The sequence below is a fragment of the Nothobranchius furzeri genome, chromosome 10, assembly GCF_043380555.1.
Source record: "Nothobranchius furzeri strain GRZ-AD chromosome 10, NfurGRZ-RIMD1, whole genome shotgun sequence".
Taxonomy (NCBI): Eukaryota; Metazoa; Chordata; class Actinopteri; order Cyprinodontiformes; family Nothobranchiidae; genus Nothobranchius; species Nothobranchius furzeri.
In genome coordinates, this window is record NC_091750.1 from 60,558,178 (window position 1) to 60,575,846 (window position 17,669).

The following is a 17,669-nucleotide window of genomic DNA, read 5'->3' on the forward strand; positions in this document are numbered from 1 at the left end:
TACATCAGAGACAGTCAGCTGATTGTAATAGAGCACGTGGTGGGGACGACTCTTCTAACCCCTCCTCGATCATTCCTGCATGTAGTTATCGCTGTGTTGATGTGAAGCGCGGAGTCTAAAGTTTCAAACAGAAAACAGAAGTCTTTATTCATTCTGACGAATTCCAAACAAAAATTAAATTTCCTGCTGGCTTGGCAAACAAAGTGTTGTTATGGCAACTGCTTTCAACATTCCACCAGCCATAATGGAGGAACGGCTGACTGTTCCCTTCGCCTGGAACCATATGAGCAATAAGCAAACACAAAAACAAAGATAGGACAGCTTGTCTGTGTAGATCCATGTCCTAAGTGTAACTGATACTTCAAGTAGTTTTTATTATCACGGTTCTGTCTTTCTGCGCAACACGAAGCAGCTTGGTGGGAGTGGAGGAAATGAAGCATTTGGTATGAGAGGGACAAAGAGGAGAGAGATCTGAGTTGACATGAGTCAGCTAAGGCGGTGAGGAGAACCAGTGATCATCGGCTGGATGGAGATAAAGATGATGATAAGATGTGGGGAAGGACAAGAAGAACAGGTTATCCGAGTGAGGCGGTACAAAGAATTTGTGGGGTGAACTGACGCCCCCCCTCCGTGTTCTATCGGTCCATTTCATCCAGCAGAGGTGTGGCATCTCCGGGGAGTGACATGGGTGTGCTCTCAATCATGGGGCTGGGAGACGGCCGTGGTGTCATCCTCGAGGATTTTTTCCTCCCCTCTGCTTCTTTCTCCTTTAGCCACTGCTCAGCCATCTTCCCCCAGTCGACTGCAGTGGAGCTGCTGCTAGGCCTGCAGATGAGAAAAGGTTGTATTAAACAGCAAACATAAATAAATAATTCTGAAGATATGGTGAGCTCTTCAAAAAATAAAACTTCAGAGTGTAGTTTGGTCGCCACCTAGAGGCTGAGTGATGTCACAGTGCTTACTTTGACTGCGGCTGCTGTTGCTGTGGCGTTCGTCCTCGTGATGAGGTGGAGGAAGAGGGTGTGCTGGATGAGTGGCCATGATGACTGCTGTGGTGGCCAGGAAGGCTGTGAGGTGTAAGGTGTGGGTGGGCGTGTGTTTGAGAAGACTGAGGGGTGGAGCCTGGATACTGTGGCGTGCCCAGGGTCTGCTGGCTCGGGGTTGTGTAGGAATAGCTAGGAGTCATCATGGGTGTCGCCATGGGCTGCTGAGGGGTGGCAAATACCTGAAGAGAACACACATGAACAGTTAAGTTACAGAGTAAAATCCTACGTATGAGACAGAAGAAAGTAAAACAAACTAGAACTTATTTATAAAAAGAATTAAATCAGCCTTTAAGCAACACTGCAGCATTAAGATTCTCCTCACGTGATAAGCAGACGAGCTGCCTCCACCTCCTGTGCTGCCACCAAAGCCATACTGGCTGGAGCCCCACTGTGCAGGAGTTGTGTTGGGGTTCTGGCTCTGACCCGTCACGGCGGCGATGGCATTGAACATCTGAGAAGTCATGTTTCGTGGGAGGGCGTTGACAGCTCGAGTCAAATCTGGGGAAAAATTAGGGAATAGATTATAAAAGCTTAAAAACATCTTTGGTGTGTGTGTGTGTGTGTGTGTGTAAGAAAGCTGGACTTACCTGCAATATTTATATTGGCCGGCGTTGCGTTCAGAGATGCGGGGGTTCTGGTTCTGCTGCTGTTAGAGGGAGTAATGCCTTTGATGGGGACAGAAAATGTCATTAAAAAACAAACAAATAAATAAACAATTAAATAAATAAATCTAGAGTCCAAACTTTAACCATCTATCACATACCTGGCACAGGCTCTTGATAATGATCCTTAAACCAGCGGAAGAGCCCGTTCACTGTGGGAAACGTTTGTGAACGATAGCGGAAACCGTCCGGCGTGATGGTCACATACTCAACTCTAACGGGAGGATAAAAAGAATTTGACTATCAAATCTAATTAAAAAGACTGAATAAAAACTCATAATCATGCTGCAGGCATTGTGTGGAGTTAAGCTGCTTACACAAAAAGAAGATATCACACATTTTGTGCATCTATGAACTCCTTTATGAGCATGAAAATAAAAGCAGTGTATGAAAAAGCTAATTTAGCTCATTACTGAAACGTTCAAGCACACTGAGGCAACATCAGAGTAATGAAAATAAAAAATATTAGGCAGTTAAAAATGCTTTGGGAATGAATGTAAGCAGGTGAAGCTTTTGTACTTTTAATTCTTTATGAAAGGAGAAAAAACAAAAACAAACAAAAAACCATAAGGTAGATGAAGTAAAAAAACAACACAATATATGCAGTTTTGGGAAATACTATGCAACACAGATTTACCACAGATGTTTCATCCTGGAGTGAGTGTGAACATTTGTGTGGCACCAAGTAAAACAGCTGATATAAAACATTAGCAGTAGTGACTATATTTATCACATCTGGTAAAAAGGCAACAGATTAAAACGTTGACTGCTTGACCTGTGAAAGCAAATTCATCACATGAATAATAAAAAATAAACTATTCCGCTCACCGAGGTTTTCCACGAGGCTGGTAGCCCAAAAGGAATTTTCCTGGCAGATCTTTACAAGCTGAAATAAAGTAAGGAATGAAAGTGGGCTTCTCCCTCTTTGTCTTGATCAACAACTCCTCCATTTTCTATCAAGGAGACAAAAAAGCAGCAAGTCAAACAGTGGGATTGACTATTTAAACACAACAGAATCATCAAGACAGGTGAATACCTCCTTGCTTCCACCGTTGCAACCCTGAAAGTATTTATGTCCCAGCAGATCTCGTGCGAACGAGGCCATTGGTTGAATGTACCGAGCAGTGATTTCATCCAGATCTTCAAACTCCTACAGAGAAATGAAAAGAAGTTCAATAAAACTACAGCAGCTTCTCAAAACACTTTCTGGTTTGGTTAAAAGGCCCAAAGTTTTACCTCAGTATTGATCCAGAGAGTGTGACCCAAGCTGAATGCGTTCTCTTTGCCTTCTTCTCTCACGTCCACATGCTGATAAATGCCTTCAGCCACCTTCAAAACACAACGAGTCCATTTAAAAATGAGTCATGTAGAAACAACACATTGGTTTTGCTTTACATGCTAAGGAGGGTTTCTCACTTTCCAGGTGACCGTGAGGTGGTTCTCTCCTTTGCTGCTGGGCCTGATGATCAGGTCTCCCTGGTCCAGCGTCTCCATCATCTTCTCTGCTTGGCTGAAACTGATGTTGTGGAAGTTGGGGTGGGCGATCACACGTTTTATATATGCTGCGGGAGAGTAGAATATACACAAACAATTAACGCTATGGTTAAAAATGTCAAAATGAGCCCTGGTGTTGTGTGTAAACCGTGTCAATCACAAAAACTAACGTGTTCGCTGTTGTTTCTTCTTTAGCTCCTCCTCCAGTTTCTGGTCCTCGGCTTCTGCGTCAAAGTCATAATAGCTGTCCTTAGGAAGCTTCCACTCGTTGCCTTTGTCCATCAGATCTGAGGTACGACACGTGAGGTCTACGCTGAACTTCTCAATGTCGATTTTCATGATGCGGCAGTGAACCGTCATGCCCACCTGAAGGTGATGGAGGAGTTCATTTAACCAAGCCTTAAAGCTACCACAGAGGAACTGAAACACACGAAACAGGAGCTTCATTTAATGTAAATTTAGAACACTTCACCTTGACCCTTTCCTCTGGATGTTTGACCACTTTGTCGCTAAGGAACTTGGTAGGAATGAAGCCCTGAACTCCATTATCTAACCTGGACCGGACTCCGATGGCCTGACCTGGACATGAGCCGCTGTCAAAGTGATTCCACACCTAAAAGAGAAAAGGAAATATCTTTAGCTCTGAGAATAACCATGGTTTTGTTAAGACATTTGCTGAAAGAAGAAAACATTTCTGGTACCTCACTCAGCTCAGGGAAGTTATCCTGCTGGCAGAAGGGACACTGCCACAGGCCGGTGGCATCATTACGAATAGCCTGGTCATAGCTCTCTCCCTGAGGACGCCGGTGAGCGATACCAGTTACTACACTAGTTATTAGCTTACCTGGACAAAGGAGGAAGCAAAAAAAAAAAAAAAAAGTGAATAATTTGCCTCAAAAGCAACCAAATAAACTCACATGTTTCATTACAAAGTACTGATGTTTAGAGACGCTTTAATTGTTTTATGTTTACCAATATAAAAGGTTTCTGGGGTTTCCTTGGTGAGCAGATTGAAGACCTCTTCAGTGTTGGGGACTCGGTAAGGAACTCTGAGGTCTTTATATCTGCAGCTCAGCTCTGCACGGATGTCATAAAGAGTTATGCCCTTGTTGCCATAACCCTGAAGAGATCACATTACATAAAACAAAAACAGTTTAGACTCTACACACGTCTGAAATATAAAATGACCTTTGAAAAATTGTCTGAATTGAATAAAAAGTAAAAGTATGCTAAAAACCAGAATAAAGTATGTGGGGTACCAGCTTTATTTCCACACTGACCTGTCTCTCAAGCTCTTCAGCAAAAGCATCCAGGTCCAGATCTTTGAGACGCTCTGGATTTTCCAAGATCTCCTCCAGCGCTCCAGCTGGGTTTGCATCTTCTGCAGACTCATCGTACTCCAGTGCGTCGACGGCCATCTTCCTAGCCCACTCATACGTCTCGGGATGGACTCGAGAACCATCCAGAACCTCTATGTAAGCATCCGTACTGGAGAGATTGAAAGAGGAAAAAATGTTAAGAGTTCTAGTTCCAGTACACTTTTCCCACGGTCAAATTTCAAGCACTTTTCAAGCATCGTCAAGGTACATTTAATCAACCAGAACCATTTCATCACTGACTCGGCGATTAACAATAGTAACAGTGGTTCAAAGACAGGTATTAATTATCATTATTACTATTTTATTAAGTTAATAGTTACAAGGCTCCACCTGCTGAGCAGGAACAAAAGAAGAAAGCTTGAATAGCAGCTGGTGGCTGTCTGCCAGCTTTTTGTCCCGGCTTCTGCCTGGGCTGCAATTTAAAACATTTTAAAATGTGAATGAGAATAATTCTGGAAGATCTGTGAAACCCTGTCCTGATGCCTGCTTCTGCAACACCGTCCCTGCTGTCCTATGGCTTTGTGTCTCCTCCATGACTCTGCTCCATTGTGGCAATAAAGATAAAAGAAACCACGGAAAACAAAATGTTGAAATAGAAATAGGATGAGTAACGTCGCAGTGAAATTACTGTGGAAATGAACCCCAAAGTCTCTTTTATGCTACTTTTACTCTTTTCACCTGCAGACCCTCCAGGACTCTGCTGTCTACTGAGGGAATATTAGTTTTTCTCTCAAACACACGGAAGGCCACAGTGAGCACAAGTTCTGCACAAAAATGGAGTTTTTGGTTTATTACCAGCAGGAACTAACTAGCAATGGATGTAACAAGTAAAGACATTGTTAACTAGCTTAACATGATATACTGGCATGTATTAGCTAACATTAGCTACATGCAGCAGCATAACAACTTACTCTAAGTTTTTGCCTTTGCCTCAGCAGTACCTGTCTGAAATCCACTGGATGCTAGCATGTGTACGTTCTAGGTGCGTTTAAAGACAGCTTGGAAAAATAAGTTTCCACATATTAACAGATTAAACAATTGAAAAAAATCGCGGTGGACATGTCCCACACTGCACTTACCCCATGTCCATTGGCCCATTTCCTACTCCGAGGGTATTTGAGTGAGAGCGGCTGACATCTCAAGTGAATTGCAGCAGCGGGAGAAACAGAGCTTAGCGGCTCACAACAGGAGCTTTTTATTGAGATCGTACCCGTGCCTACTAAACGTATCTGGTTGTTGCTAAAGCGTGACTGAGGTTTGGCACCCTGCTCTACTCCTGTCTTAATTTTATTACAGAAGGATCCGCTGGATCTCAGTCCCAAAGCAGAGCTCTCACACACACATGACTAGCATACCAGTTTCATGCTTAAGTAGGTCTGCTTCATAGCGAAGCCAGAGGACGCCGACGGTCCAGTGGCTCCTCACACACTGGTGTTACAGAAAGGAGCCGACCCGCTCAGAGCAGCAGCGAAGTTTTCTGAACCGTGTTTATTAAAGGCTAAATGATCGCTCTCTAGTTTTTGTCACTAACAAAAATAACAAATCTGGGTTTTTCATCAAACTGCTCTGGTTGATCTTAAACAAAACACTGCACAGTTTGATTTTCAAGCATGTTCAAGGATTTCATACAGAAATCAAGCACGTTCCATACCTTGATAACACGTTATGCATTTTTTTCAAGCACACGTATGAACCCTGGCACAGTCTTTCTAACGTACCACAATGCAAAAGGAACCAACCTGTCCCCGAGTGATGTTGTGTCTATCTTAATGAAACCAGCGCAGTTGATAAAAACTTTGGGTCCCATGTGACACATGGTGACCAGCTGTGTTCTGTTTTCCAGACGTGTGTTGTTCTGCTTCAGGATCTGCACAAATTAGTAAGCAGTCATTGTAAAATCAACAGCTGTAAACATTAGCAATGCTGGATAGGCTCGTCGTGTCAGAACACAAACCTTTAGTAGGTGGGCACCCTTCCTTGGTCCCAAACCACACACATACTGGACCAGACTCTGAGTGTGAGGATGAGCGATCGCCCTATTCACATCAACACCGACCTCGTTGACACGGTTGATGAACTCACAGTAAAGAGCGCTGAGCAAATCCTCCTTCACTACATGTTCCTGGGAAAACGAAGAAGTTTGTTAGAAAGATGTGCAGCATGAAGTTACAGAATCGTGTTTATTTCACTTTAAATCGTCAGTTTGATTTCCACCCAGAGCAAAAATGACACAGATCTTGTCAAATTGGATGTTTAAACACTTTACATAATTAACACACCTGCAGCGGGTGTAGTTTGAGACAGAGGATGTCCTCGTCTGTGCTGCAGACCTGAGCATACTCTATCAGAGGATCCTGAATCTTCCTGCCTACTGAGACTGCCTGTCGCAGCAGCGGAGGATAATCCCTATAATCATTCTGCAAACAAGAGATAATGAAGGTTCAGGTGAAACAGAGACACAACTCAGATTGAGTGACTTTGCAGAGACTGATTGCAACATCAAAAACTCTCATATGCTTGTGTCTAAGTGTTCTGCATGATCATTGAAGCGTCAAGGAGTTTACCTCAGACTTCTTACTGTTCATGTACAGCGTGGCCAATTCGTTGTCCACCAGTTCCACTCCCACAGCAGGTAGAGACGATTCCTGCTCAAGCTCACTGATGGTCCTCTTTATGTCCTCCATGATCATTTGAGCATCTCTGTACACAACAAGTTTTGATTTATGATTTTTCACCCAAAGACAATCCTACAATAAAAATGTGTCCATGAAAAACAAAGAGGCGGAACCACTTTGCAGCACAATAGCGAAATAAAAAAAGTCATCAGTTTGGACTTAAAAAGTTATTTCTGATACTGGGTAGAAATTTTAAAATAATATTTCAATAAAATAAAAATGAATCCTTTACCGGTTCTCCCCAGCTACGGCCACCACGTGAGGCTTCTTGCTTGAGAGAAACTTCTTAAGACTTTCAATATCAGCAGCCTGGAAACATAACAGATCAGACAAGAAGCTTCAAGAATGCATTCTCTATATTGTTTTAAATATTTCTACAGAAATCCATACATAACACAGAGCTACATCTATGTTCTGTTTGTACCTTCTTCTCTCGCTCATCTTCCCTGAAAGCGTTCCTCCTCTTCAGGAAGTACGGCAAACGAAGGAAGTCCACCACCTCTCCGTCTCCGTTGATCAAAGCACAGAAAACTGGCGTGTCTCTGTCAAATGAAACTGTCCCTTTAACAAACACCAGTCCTTCCTCCAACCACACACGTCGAGTAAATATTTTCACAAACTGTCCTGTTATTAGTGTCAGCAGCACATGTCTACATGCAGAAGGGTGAGGGTGTTGTGGCAAACTTACCTGCTGGGAGCATAAGCAACACCCAACACTCGAATGCCTTTTCCCTGGCTCTCATCCATCAGGTCATCATCTTCTTCCACCTGCTGATCTGGCCTGTAAGGAGCCACCTTAAGCCAGTTATACAACCGGCGGCAGCAGGACTTCCAGAACAAATGAAGAACATTAGATGTCAGGTTATGAGTAAACAAACGCTCACAAGTTCATTTGGAAGAAATATGCCGTGACAATTATCTGCAATGTCCATCTAGCCATCCATCCAATAGATAGATAATCAAGTGAAGTAGCTACAATTTACCTTGACGATGCTCTCTTTGGCCTCGGCGATCAGTTTACTTTTGAGCTCCTTGGCCATCTGAGGGTAGAGGAACTGATTGAGAGCTCTCTCTATGGCCAACGTTCGCTGTCTGTTCCATTCTTGGACCTGGTGACTGAATTCATCTCTGTAGTAAAACTGCTTGATCTCATCAAAGTACGTCTGGTCCCCAGCATACCTTAAAAATGAAATAAAAAGAGAACAGATAACTTTAAAAGCAAATACATTTTTTCACAAGGATGCCGATTTGCATATCTAGCTACTGTTAATGTTCTAAAAAAGATGGACCCAGGAAATGTATTCTGCTTAAGTAGTCTTCCCTCCCACAGAAACAGGATGTTTGCAAATTTATGATTTGCCCGATCCAGTTGAATAACAAATGTAACGCTCTACTTAAAGAAGTCTAATTAGCTTCAGACATCGCTATATCGACTCACCCTTTGACGCCTATTAGATCTATACAGATGTCAATGGAAAGAAGACCCTCGTCCTCTGCCAGGCACATCTTCAAAAACTGATCTGCATTCAATTCCTTTACGGGTTTATTTTTGAGATACTTGAAGGAATAAGCAAAATGAGCCTCGTCTACCTCCTATTGAGAAAAAACAAATGAAAGAGTGGATTAAGAAGATTATTCTCTCCACCTAATGTCTCTTTACCGACACCAAAACTTTCCGTACCTTTTTGCCTTTCTTGGTAGGTTTGGTGTTGATCTTGGCCCGCTCCTGGAAGGTCTGACGGAGAACATGTCTGACCAGAGGCTCCCGAGCAATCTGTATGGCGACCATATACCTGGTTCCTTCCAGGACTGCCTCGGGAGTGGAGAACTGACTACAAACATAGTCTTTGGCCAGCTCCAGGGGCTCGGCGGGGAACTGCTCCGTCTCGTGACGCTGGTAACTGTCTCTGAGATTCTCTCCAAACTGCTCTGGAGTCAGTCCAAACTTTTTAGCTAAGCCGTCTGTAAAAAAAGAAAGAAAACGTAAGAATAGCTTCAACAGCTGTGGAAGATCGTGGAATTCATACTAGATACGAGTGACTAACCAAGTCCCACGCTTTGACAGATGCTGTACATGTCTCTTCGAGACGCCAGTTTGAGGTCAGGCCCTTTCTGTTCCTCCTCTTCTTCAACTTCCACCTCCTCTTCTTCACCTAAGGGTTAAGATTGTCCAAATAAGCCTTTTTCTAAACATGAAAAATTATGTTGTTTCTGTCCAGTTATCAATCAACATTCCCCAACTGACCATCCTCTGAAATTTCTTTGATCTTCTTGAGTTTCTTCTTGCTGGCTTTGGCGGCGTTTTGCATCTTGGGGATGTCTCGGCCATAATAGAGCAAAAAGTGATTGTACACATCCCCCAGTTCTTCAAGAGTCTGTACATCCTTTAGCCTGTGAAATATAATAAATGATGTTTAGATTATTCCATAAAGAGCAAGTAGGGGTTTGAACTAGTAATCAGTTTTTCAGAATATTTTTATTTATATTTAATTACTTATAGCTTTGTTCAACCATAACAAAATAAGGTACTCAAGCAGGGTCCGAAATTAAATTTTTTACTCACCGGCCAAGTTGGCCGGAAGATGATGAAAATCTACCGGCCAAGCATATTTTTTACCGGCCAAAATTCAAAATGATTTAGATCCACCTAAAGCATGTAATTCTATATTATGTTGATTCCAAACAAAGTGACAAAATAATTAAAACATCAATTAATATGAGAAACAACTCTTTTGTTATTTTTACAATTTATTTATTTTTATAGATGTTTTTATGAAATCTTTCATTGAAATCTAGTCAGACTCCTTGTTTTCTCTGTCCTTGAAGTCTGACCTCCTGCTTCTGACACCGTCTTTGTGCCAAAGCATTACAGCCTCATTTGGGTCCTAGTCTTTGATCTCTGGAGAACACAGCTGCACCATGAGAATATCTGAAAGTGTGTCAGGGCTAGGGTTGTCACGGTAACCGGTGTAGTGGTAAACCCCGGTAAAAAAGTTGACAATAATAACTGTCTTGTTTTTTTATAAATATATCATCTCGGTGGATTACCGTGGCAGCGGTGTAGACGCGGTGACCCTTACCAGTCACCGTATCATCTGCTGAAGTTGCCGGCGGCACATGCGCACTTTGTCGTTTACGACCAAAACTTTCTTTAAGCTAAAGCTGAAATAATGGCCGAAGGAGGAGACGGCAGTGCTCAGGACATTTATTATCGCTCAAAGAAGACAAAGTGGGAAGTACGGGCATTTTTGGATATTTGAAGAATGCAGAGGGAGAGTTGATAGAAGACGGCTATCTTGTTTGAAGCACATGCAGAAAAAGTGTCTGTGAAAGACAGCAACGCTTCAAATCTCATGACACATCTACGTGGCCATCATAATGTAGCCCTTGTCTTACGACTCGCCATCTCCAGTTCGCTACTCTTCACAAAATCTTCTGGTTGCCACTGGTCCTGGTGGATTTTCTTTCAGTTTGACGAATTTTCTTTTGGAAGGCTGGCTGACTCCAGTTAAAACCCGCCACATTTCACCGCTAGTTTTACACGAAGCTAACTGCTAACTTGATAAACTGATTGAATGGGATAAGTGGAAATGAAGTTGGATGCGGCGCTCACGTTTCGCGTACGTTTGTGTACTTTGCATGCAGGCGGGAGGAGTATCAGAAATCCATGGAAGATGACTGATAAACATAACTAATTTGGTGCAAACATTTACTCGCTATATGGCAGATAGAGCTCAAAAATTTACTCGCCAAATGCGAGCAAATTGCGCCATTTGGCGAGTGTTAATTTCGGACCCTGTACTCAAGGAATGATCTTTTCCTGCAGTGTTGTGAAACTGTACCTCTCCATGTCAGCCGTGTCCAGAGGACGAATACCATCAGCCAGAGGTTTGTCGGGGTCGGCAGATATCTGCTCATACTGGTAGGACTGCATTTTCTGAAACAGACGAGTCAGATTCTGCTTCCGCGTCTTTAGCTGAGTCCACTGGTGAGAAGGACAGAAATGTAAGAGTCACACAAACATGCATGTTTACCTAAATATCATATTTTATTACTGTACAATGTTAAGCTTGGTTTATGCGTGACGCATTTATTTTCCGCTTGGTGATGCGGCTCGCAGATGGAACGCGCTTCACAACTCGCAGCGTTTATGGTTCATGCAGCTCGTGTCTGCGGTGAGCCAATATTCTCCCAAACTGTAGGGGGCAGCATGGAGCTCTAGGCATGCATCCAACACTACACCATAGTAGAAGTAGAAATTACTGTTGTTTACAACATGGCATTCCAGCATTTTTTAACAGCATCCTCGTCTTTTCTGACAGTGCGAGCTATTTCTCTCCAAGAATTATTAACAACATGTTGATCACGGTGATCTTTGAGAGCTGAATCATACAAATGTCTGTATTTACGAACCTCTGCCATACTAGTTCTTGCCAGTCCGCCATGTTTTTCCGCGACCGACCATCCGCGTGGTTAGAAAATTTCCTAGGTGCGCGTTGCGGAAAGTTTGGGCTGTGCGGAGGCGCGGTGGAGGGGCGTGGTTGTTAACTCATTCACTGCCAATGACGACTAAAGTCGTCATTTGCATTTTTTTATTGTTTGAGCATCAGAACGAGCCCCCGCGCTGATAGAACAAACATCTCAGCCCTGAAGCCGATCTTCATCCGCATACGTCACAGATCAGGAAGCAACACATCCATGTGTTTGGAGATCGTTTTGGGCCGTTCCTGTAAAAAAAAAAGTGAGGCGCGAACCAGTCTGCCGATCACAATTCGACAACGGATTATGAAAGAACGGATAACGCTCTAATCACACGGATTCTTCCTGATGTAAGAGGTGAGTCTCCTCTTTGTTTTGGTTGTTTTGGCGACATCATGCTAGCACGCAACATTCTGTGACTCTTAAAAAAACAGTAAAAACTGCGAGAAACGCTGGCAGAGAAGGCCTTTAGCGATCAGGAAACGGCTGGCAGTGAATGAGTTAAAATGACGCAACTTTTCCGCGCGGAGCCGTGCGAACCTCGCGGACGCGTCAAGCATAAACCATGCTTTAACCAGTTAAGCTGCATCCTAACTATCCCATCAGTCGGGTTGAAATAAAAATCATAAATGTTTTAAGAGCTCCTATTGTTCTTTTCTAAACTTTTAAAGGGTTTATTCATTCTTTATGGTTCTTTCAAGAGTTTGGAAAATATTGTCCAAACAATCACAAAATCCTCAATCTAAATTTTCTCTCAATAATAATAACAATAATAATAATAATAATAATAATAATAATAAAAAAGATCAATTTACCTTTTCGTCCCACTGCCACACCTTCCACAGGTCATTAATATTTAGCTCAGGCTCCACATATTCCTTTCTGTAAAAAGCTATGAACGGAACCTAAAAGGTAAAACGTTTCCACTGAATTAGGATCAGATATAAGAAATATTGACAAACACTAAATTATCAGAACCCCACTCTACCTCAAACTGTTGATTCCTCATGAAGTTGAGGGCCTCTTTGATCTTAGCAATAGTGCTGGGCCCTTTCCTGCTGAAGTTCGTTGTTGTTCCTCTGTCAAGATAATCCGTGCTCTCCTGATATGAAAATAAAATTATACAGAATATGAATTACTGGAGCACAGAAAATAGAAAACCAATCAGGTGAGATGTTTGTACTACAAAGACGTTAAGTTTTTCCAGGGTGGTAAGGAAGAGGAAAGCCTATACCTGCATGGAGATGGTCAGAGTGGAGAACCCATGTCTAAAGATCCACTCCGCTTCTTCTTCTAGCTCATCATCTTCAGCAGATTTAACAGGGATGGACCTCAGCTGCAAAACAAGAAGCCACTAAGACCTCTAGCATCACACACAGAGAAAAACCATGTTTACCGCCATTAAACTAACGCACACCTGGAACCTCTCAGGCATGTCTGTGGACCGGATCTCATTGTCCTGGTCAGTCATGTGACTGCTCTCCAGCTCGCTGGGCTCATAGATCTCAAAGATGCTCTTCCTCCCCTGCCTTCTCTTTGTCTGTTTCTTTGGCAGGTAACCCTCTTCATCTTGATCTTCTTCTTCCTCCTCTCCTTGGTCATAGACGTCTGCGTCAAAGTCAGCAAAGTCGAAGTCGCCTCCAAAAATCTCCTGAGCTTCCTGGAGAGCTCTGGGAAAATACATAAAGGTCTGAGTGATGATTCCTGATATTAATGTTGGAGGAATGCAGTGACATTGGTACCACTCATCATTCACCAAATAATAATAATAATAAAAATAAACATTTAATAACAAAATACAAACACTCACGCATCAGTGTATCCGGAGACCTTCTTGCCTTTCTTTTTGGTTATGGGTTGGCCATCATCATCAACAATAAAATCATCTATATCTGTGGAAGAAATGTATTTAACGAATTAGTATGAGTCACGAGTTTTATATTCCTATTAGTTTTCAAACAGGTTCAGAAGGTTTTCTGCTAACCTGACTCCTCATCCTCTCCTTCTTCATCATCATCTGGATGCTGGAGGGGTTCATCAACAGCTTCACCCTCCTCCAGCTCACCCTCACCATCCATATGAAAGATCTCATCTGCGATCAAATCCTTTTGGTCATCATCCTCTTCATCATCATCCAGTGTTTTCACACGGTCATATTTCTTCTTCTACAGCAAAAAACAGGCACAGCACCAATGTAGCAAGCTTGCACATTTGAAACTGAAAATGTGTCAAAACTGTAGCTTAAAGTTAAACTTTAATATTAAAAAACATAAAGAAGAGTCTTTATTGAAAATTATACTTACCCTCCTTTTGACTTTAACACCCAAATTTTCCTCAATTAGGTCAAGATCATCGTCATCCAAGTAGTCGTCGTAATCTGTGAACCACAAAGTGTCTCAGTGGGAGGAAACAGCTGTCAGATGCACAGCCAGGTACATAAGTCATTTTAAGGCAAAACACCAGAATAAATGCAGGAACAAAAATGAACATTTATTTCATTCAATTTAGCATCGGGGGGGGGGGGGGGGGGGGGGGGGGGGTCCAGAGAATTTAAAGAAAACGATGATTATGCACAAGTCCGCTTGGTTTGTCACTCTGACATAGGTTTCTCTTTTTTTATTGACAAATACGAACAATATGTTTATGTTTATGTATTTAGCAGACGCTTTTGTCCAAAGCGACTTACAAAGTGATAATCTGCATGTTGCCCTTGAGGCTAACAACAACAATAATAATAACAACAACAACAACAAACAATTTCCAGTCAGTTGTAGGTGGCGGTGAGGCAGCATGATGAATCATGGAGAAGAGGGAAAAAGGGTGCTAGTTAAGAAGATGCTCTCTGAAGAGCAGGGTCTTCAGGAGTTTTTTGAAAGTCGAAAAGGAAGCCCCTGTTCTGGTAGTGCTTGGTAGGTCATTCCACATTTGTGGAACAATGCATGAGAAGAGTCTGGATTGTCCTGAGCGTGGCGTAGGCACTGCTAGCCGACGAGCCTGTGATGACCGGAGTGGCCGGGCCGAGACGTAAGCCTTTGCAAGAGGATTCAGGTAGATGGGAGCTGTACCATCTCAGACTTTGTATGCTAGTGTTAGCAATTTGAATTTGATGCGTGCTGCTAGCGGTAGCCAGTGGAGCTCAATGAACAGAGGGGTGACGTGTGCTCTTTTTGGCTGATTGAAGACCAAACGCGCCGCTGCGTTCTGGATAGGGCTGGGGGTAAACGATTATTTTTAAAACGATTATTCTGACGATTATTTTATCGAATAGTCGACTATTCTAATGACTATTTAGAAAATTAATCTAATGATTATTTTTCTATTGCACAATTAACAAAAACCAGAAAATCTCAAATAAATTCCTCAAAAAAATTGATAAATTGTTACTGTAAGAGAATAAACACTACAGACCTTCCATTTTGTATAACACTGCTTTTATTGTGTTGCGGTTGGTTATGTTCTGGTGACGTGTAGAACTTGGGAGTGCAGGCTGCTGCCTGAGAGGTGGTAGAAGATGGAGTGTCTCCATGCTGCTTTGTTTTGATCACTTATGTGCGTGAGGCGAGTGGTCTTACGGGTTAAACCAAACTCAAGGTGATATTTTACACTAAACCGAAAACCCACAACACTCTAAATGTAATAAAAGGGAGATCTACACCACAAAAAAGATGAACTCTAAACCAAAACGTAACAGCTTATCCCAACGCAAGAAGCTGTTAGCGAAGATGCTAACAGTAGCTTTACCAACGTTAAGTTCAAGTTACCAAGTTTAAATAAACCAAAACACCCAGCAGCAAACAGACCAGCACGGAGGAGAGACTGCTACCACCAAAACAGCTCTCCTCATGTCTGAAAGAAGCTCCTTTATGAAGGGAGAAACGCTCCCGGTGATTTTCTACATCTGCGATAGAGACGAAGCAGCGCATCTGACCCCGGAAGTTGTTGTCCGTTGCCGGGAGACGAAGGCGGGCAAAACAGGAAAATAATTTAGTAGTGGACGGACATTGTTCCGGGTCTTCGGTATTTGGCGGAGATGTTAGTGAAGGCGGAGAAGAGGGCGAACTAGAGGAAAAACAGGCAGATTCCTCCTCTATTTACAAACTCCTGGGGATGCAACAAGTGGGCGCGGTGCGTCGACTTCCGGATCTGACGTCGACAAATTTTTAGAATCGAGCCGTCGACGTAGTCGAGGCTTCGCTACAGCCCTAGTTCTGGACCATTTGAAGAGGTCTCACAGTACAGCCTGGAAGACCAGTTAGAAGGGCATTGCAGTAATCGAGGCGGGAGATGACAGTAGATTGCACCAGGAGCTGGGTGGCATGTTGTGTAAGGTATGGTGTGATCTTTCGTATGTTATACGGCGCTAGGGCTGCAACAAACGATTATTTGGATAATCGATGAATCGGATGGGGTCTCGACACGATTAATCGATTAATCGGATTACGTGGGGAAATTTTTAAAAACTGCTAGGGAAACGTTATTTCTCTCCTTCCTTCACTTTATTTAACACAACATTATTAGAAAGCAGTTCAAAAGCAGAAAAACAACATGCCATCACCTAAATTGTCTTATAAGGTGTATAGACAGAGACCCTAAGCTACACCTAACTGTGACCTAAAATGCTTGGTCCAATTAAACAGCTTAAGGGCAATTCTCATCTGTTTTGTTTGATCTCATCTGTAGACATTTATTATAACTGGGGATGTCAAACAACTAATTTTTAAATGTAATTAAACATAGGCTGTGAATTAATCAAAATTGATCACTATTTCCAAAAATGACTGAAAAAATAAGTTGTCACACACTCCATGGAAACTTTCAGAGAATCCACAAATAGTGGCTTTCAAATGGTCTTGTTACTTTCTGCAAGTTTAGAAAAGCAGCAGATGAGACAGCATGTCTGATAATTTAGTTTTTCATCTGATAATATTAGAACATGTCAGTAATGCCTGAGGGGCTTTTATAAACACTGTATAACTAACACTCCTGGAGAGGGCATGAATTACACAGAGGCTTCTGGGGAGCCCAGTTACGGGGGGGGGGGGGGGGGGGGGGGGGCATTTTGCCTTGGCCCCCAAAATGTTTTGAAACGGCCCTGGGTGTGTGACTGAGTGTTGAAGGTGACCTGAATAGTATCAAATTTATAAATATTACATGTGTGTAACTTATTGTTTTATAGGTAAAAACGTGTAGTGGAGATAAATCTACCTACATTTTACTTTTCAACACTTAGTTTTGTTTTGTTGTTTTTATTTAACTATTTTCCTGTCCTGTCTGTCTCTCATCTTCATGCATCTCCTCTAAACTCTCCAGAAAAACTGCTGCCTGGATTCTTACTTTTTCACCTCATCAGTTACTTCTGAGCAGATCAAAGGGATCTCCTGACCGCAAAGCGCAGAGCGCGTTTTCGATGCTGAGTCAGGTGAAATCACCGCAGCACAGGTGATGAGCTCCGCAGTAGCAGAGCGCTGCAGGCACAAATAAGACAGAAAATAGAGAACATGTGCAGACATGAACGATCGTGTGCTAATTATAGTTTTTTGGTTGCGCCACTTTGAGAATGGACCGTGCGCTGGACGCAGCAGCCTGGAGAGCTGCACAACAATGCGCTGTGCCGCTCTCTGCTCAAAAGAGTCCCAAAATGATATAATATAGAAAACTTTTTTCCGGCTCCCATGATGTGTAGGATATACAGTTACCCCATAATTCGATCCCTGCTCCTGGATGAAAAGCCGGACATTTTCATCAATACAAGAACCCGCAGTCCGGACGCGCCGGACAGAGAGTGAAAAGTGGACACGTCCGGGGAAAACGGAACGTACGGTCACCATCCTCATAAAGCGGGAAATTATAGATACAGTATTTTGCTCGTGCCCTGGGCCCTTTAGAGTTCGTGGGCCCTGGGCAATTGCCCAGTTAATCCGGCCTTGGGCGGAA

The 17,669-nt window shown here is 42.7% G+C and overlaps 1 protein-coding gene across 2 annotated transcripts in view; it reads right to left on the bottom strand.

The window, feature by feature from the left end:
- Window positions 1–417: 417 nt before the first annotated feature.
- Window positions 418–17,669, bottom strand: part of supt6h (SPT6 homolog, histone chaperone and transcription elongation factor) — a 21,883-nt gene continuing 4,631 nt past the window's right edge. For both annotated transcript variants that reach the window (XM_015961514.3, XM_070555843.1), the window contains exons 4-37: window positions 14,039–14,112; window positions 13,720–13,900; window positions 13,546–13,627; window positions 13,153–13,405; window positions 12,970–13,071; window positions 12,724–12,837; window positions 12,551–12,640; window positions 11,099–11,241; window positions 9,502–9,647; window positions 9,302–9,409; window positions 8,938–9,218; window positions 8,695–8,849; window positions 8,240–8,435; window positions 7,945–8,084; window positions 7,681–7,798; window positions 7,489–7,565; window positions 7,146–7,281; window positions 6,861–6,998; window positions 6,536–6,703; window positions 6,321–6,448; window positions 4,483–4,690; window positions 4,175–4,322; window positions 3,904–4,046; window positions 3,675–3,815; window positions 3,373–3,568; window positions 3,125–3,270; window positions 2,945–3,037; window positions 2,745–2,858; window positions 2,537–2,661; window positions 1,810–1,922; window positions 1,634–1,711; window positions 1,369–1,544; window positions 963–1,225; window positions 418–825 (exon numbers count right to left, since the gene is read on the bottom strand). In XM_015961514.3, coding sequence (XP_015817000.1) covers window positions 636–825; window positions 963–1,225; window positions 1,369–1,544; window positions 1,634–1,711; window positions 1,810–1,922; window positions 2,537–2,661; window positions 2,745–2,858; window positions 2,945–3,037; window positions 3,125–3,270; window positions 3,373–3,568; window positions 3,675–3,815; window positions 3,904–4,046; window positions 4,175–4,322; window positions 4,483–4,690; window positions 6,321–6,448; window positions 6,536–6,703; window positions 6,861–6,998; window positions 7,146–7,281; window positions 7,489–7,565; window positions 7,681–7,798; window positions 7,945–8,084; window positions 8,240–8,435; window positions 8,695–8,849; window positions 8,938–9,218; window positions 9,302–9,409; window positions 9,502–9,647; window positions 11,099–11,241; window positions 12,551–12,640; window positions 12,724–12,837; window positions 12,970–13,071; window positions 13,153–13,405; window positions 13,546–13,627; window positions 13,720–13,900; window positions 14,039–14,112 — 4,964 coding nt within the window. In that variant the 3' untranslated portion in view covers window positions 418–635. The remainder of the gene's footprint in view (window positions 826–962; window positions 1,226–1,368; window positions 1,545–1,633; window positions 1,712–1,809; window positions 1,923–2,536; window positions 2,662–2,744; window positions 2,859–2,944; window positions 3,038–3,124; window positions 3,271–3,372; window positions 3,569–3,674; window positions 3,816–3,903; window positions 4,047–4,174; window positions 4,323–4,482; window positions 4,691–6,320; window positions 6,449–6,535; window positions 6,704–6,860; window positions 6,999–7,145; window positions 7,282–7,488; window positions 7,566–7,680; window positions 7,799–7,944; window positions 8,085–8,239; window positions 8,436–8,694; window positions 8,850–8,937; window positions 9,219–9,301; window positions 9,410–9,501; window positions 9,648–11,098; window positions 11,242–12,550; window positions 12,641–12,723; window positions 12,838–12,969; window positions 13,072–13,152; window positions 13,406–13,545; window positions 13,628–13,719; window positions 13,901–14,038; window positions 14,113–17,669) is intronic.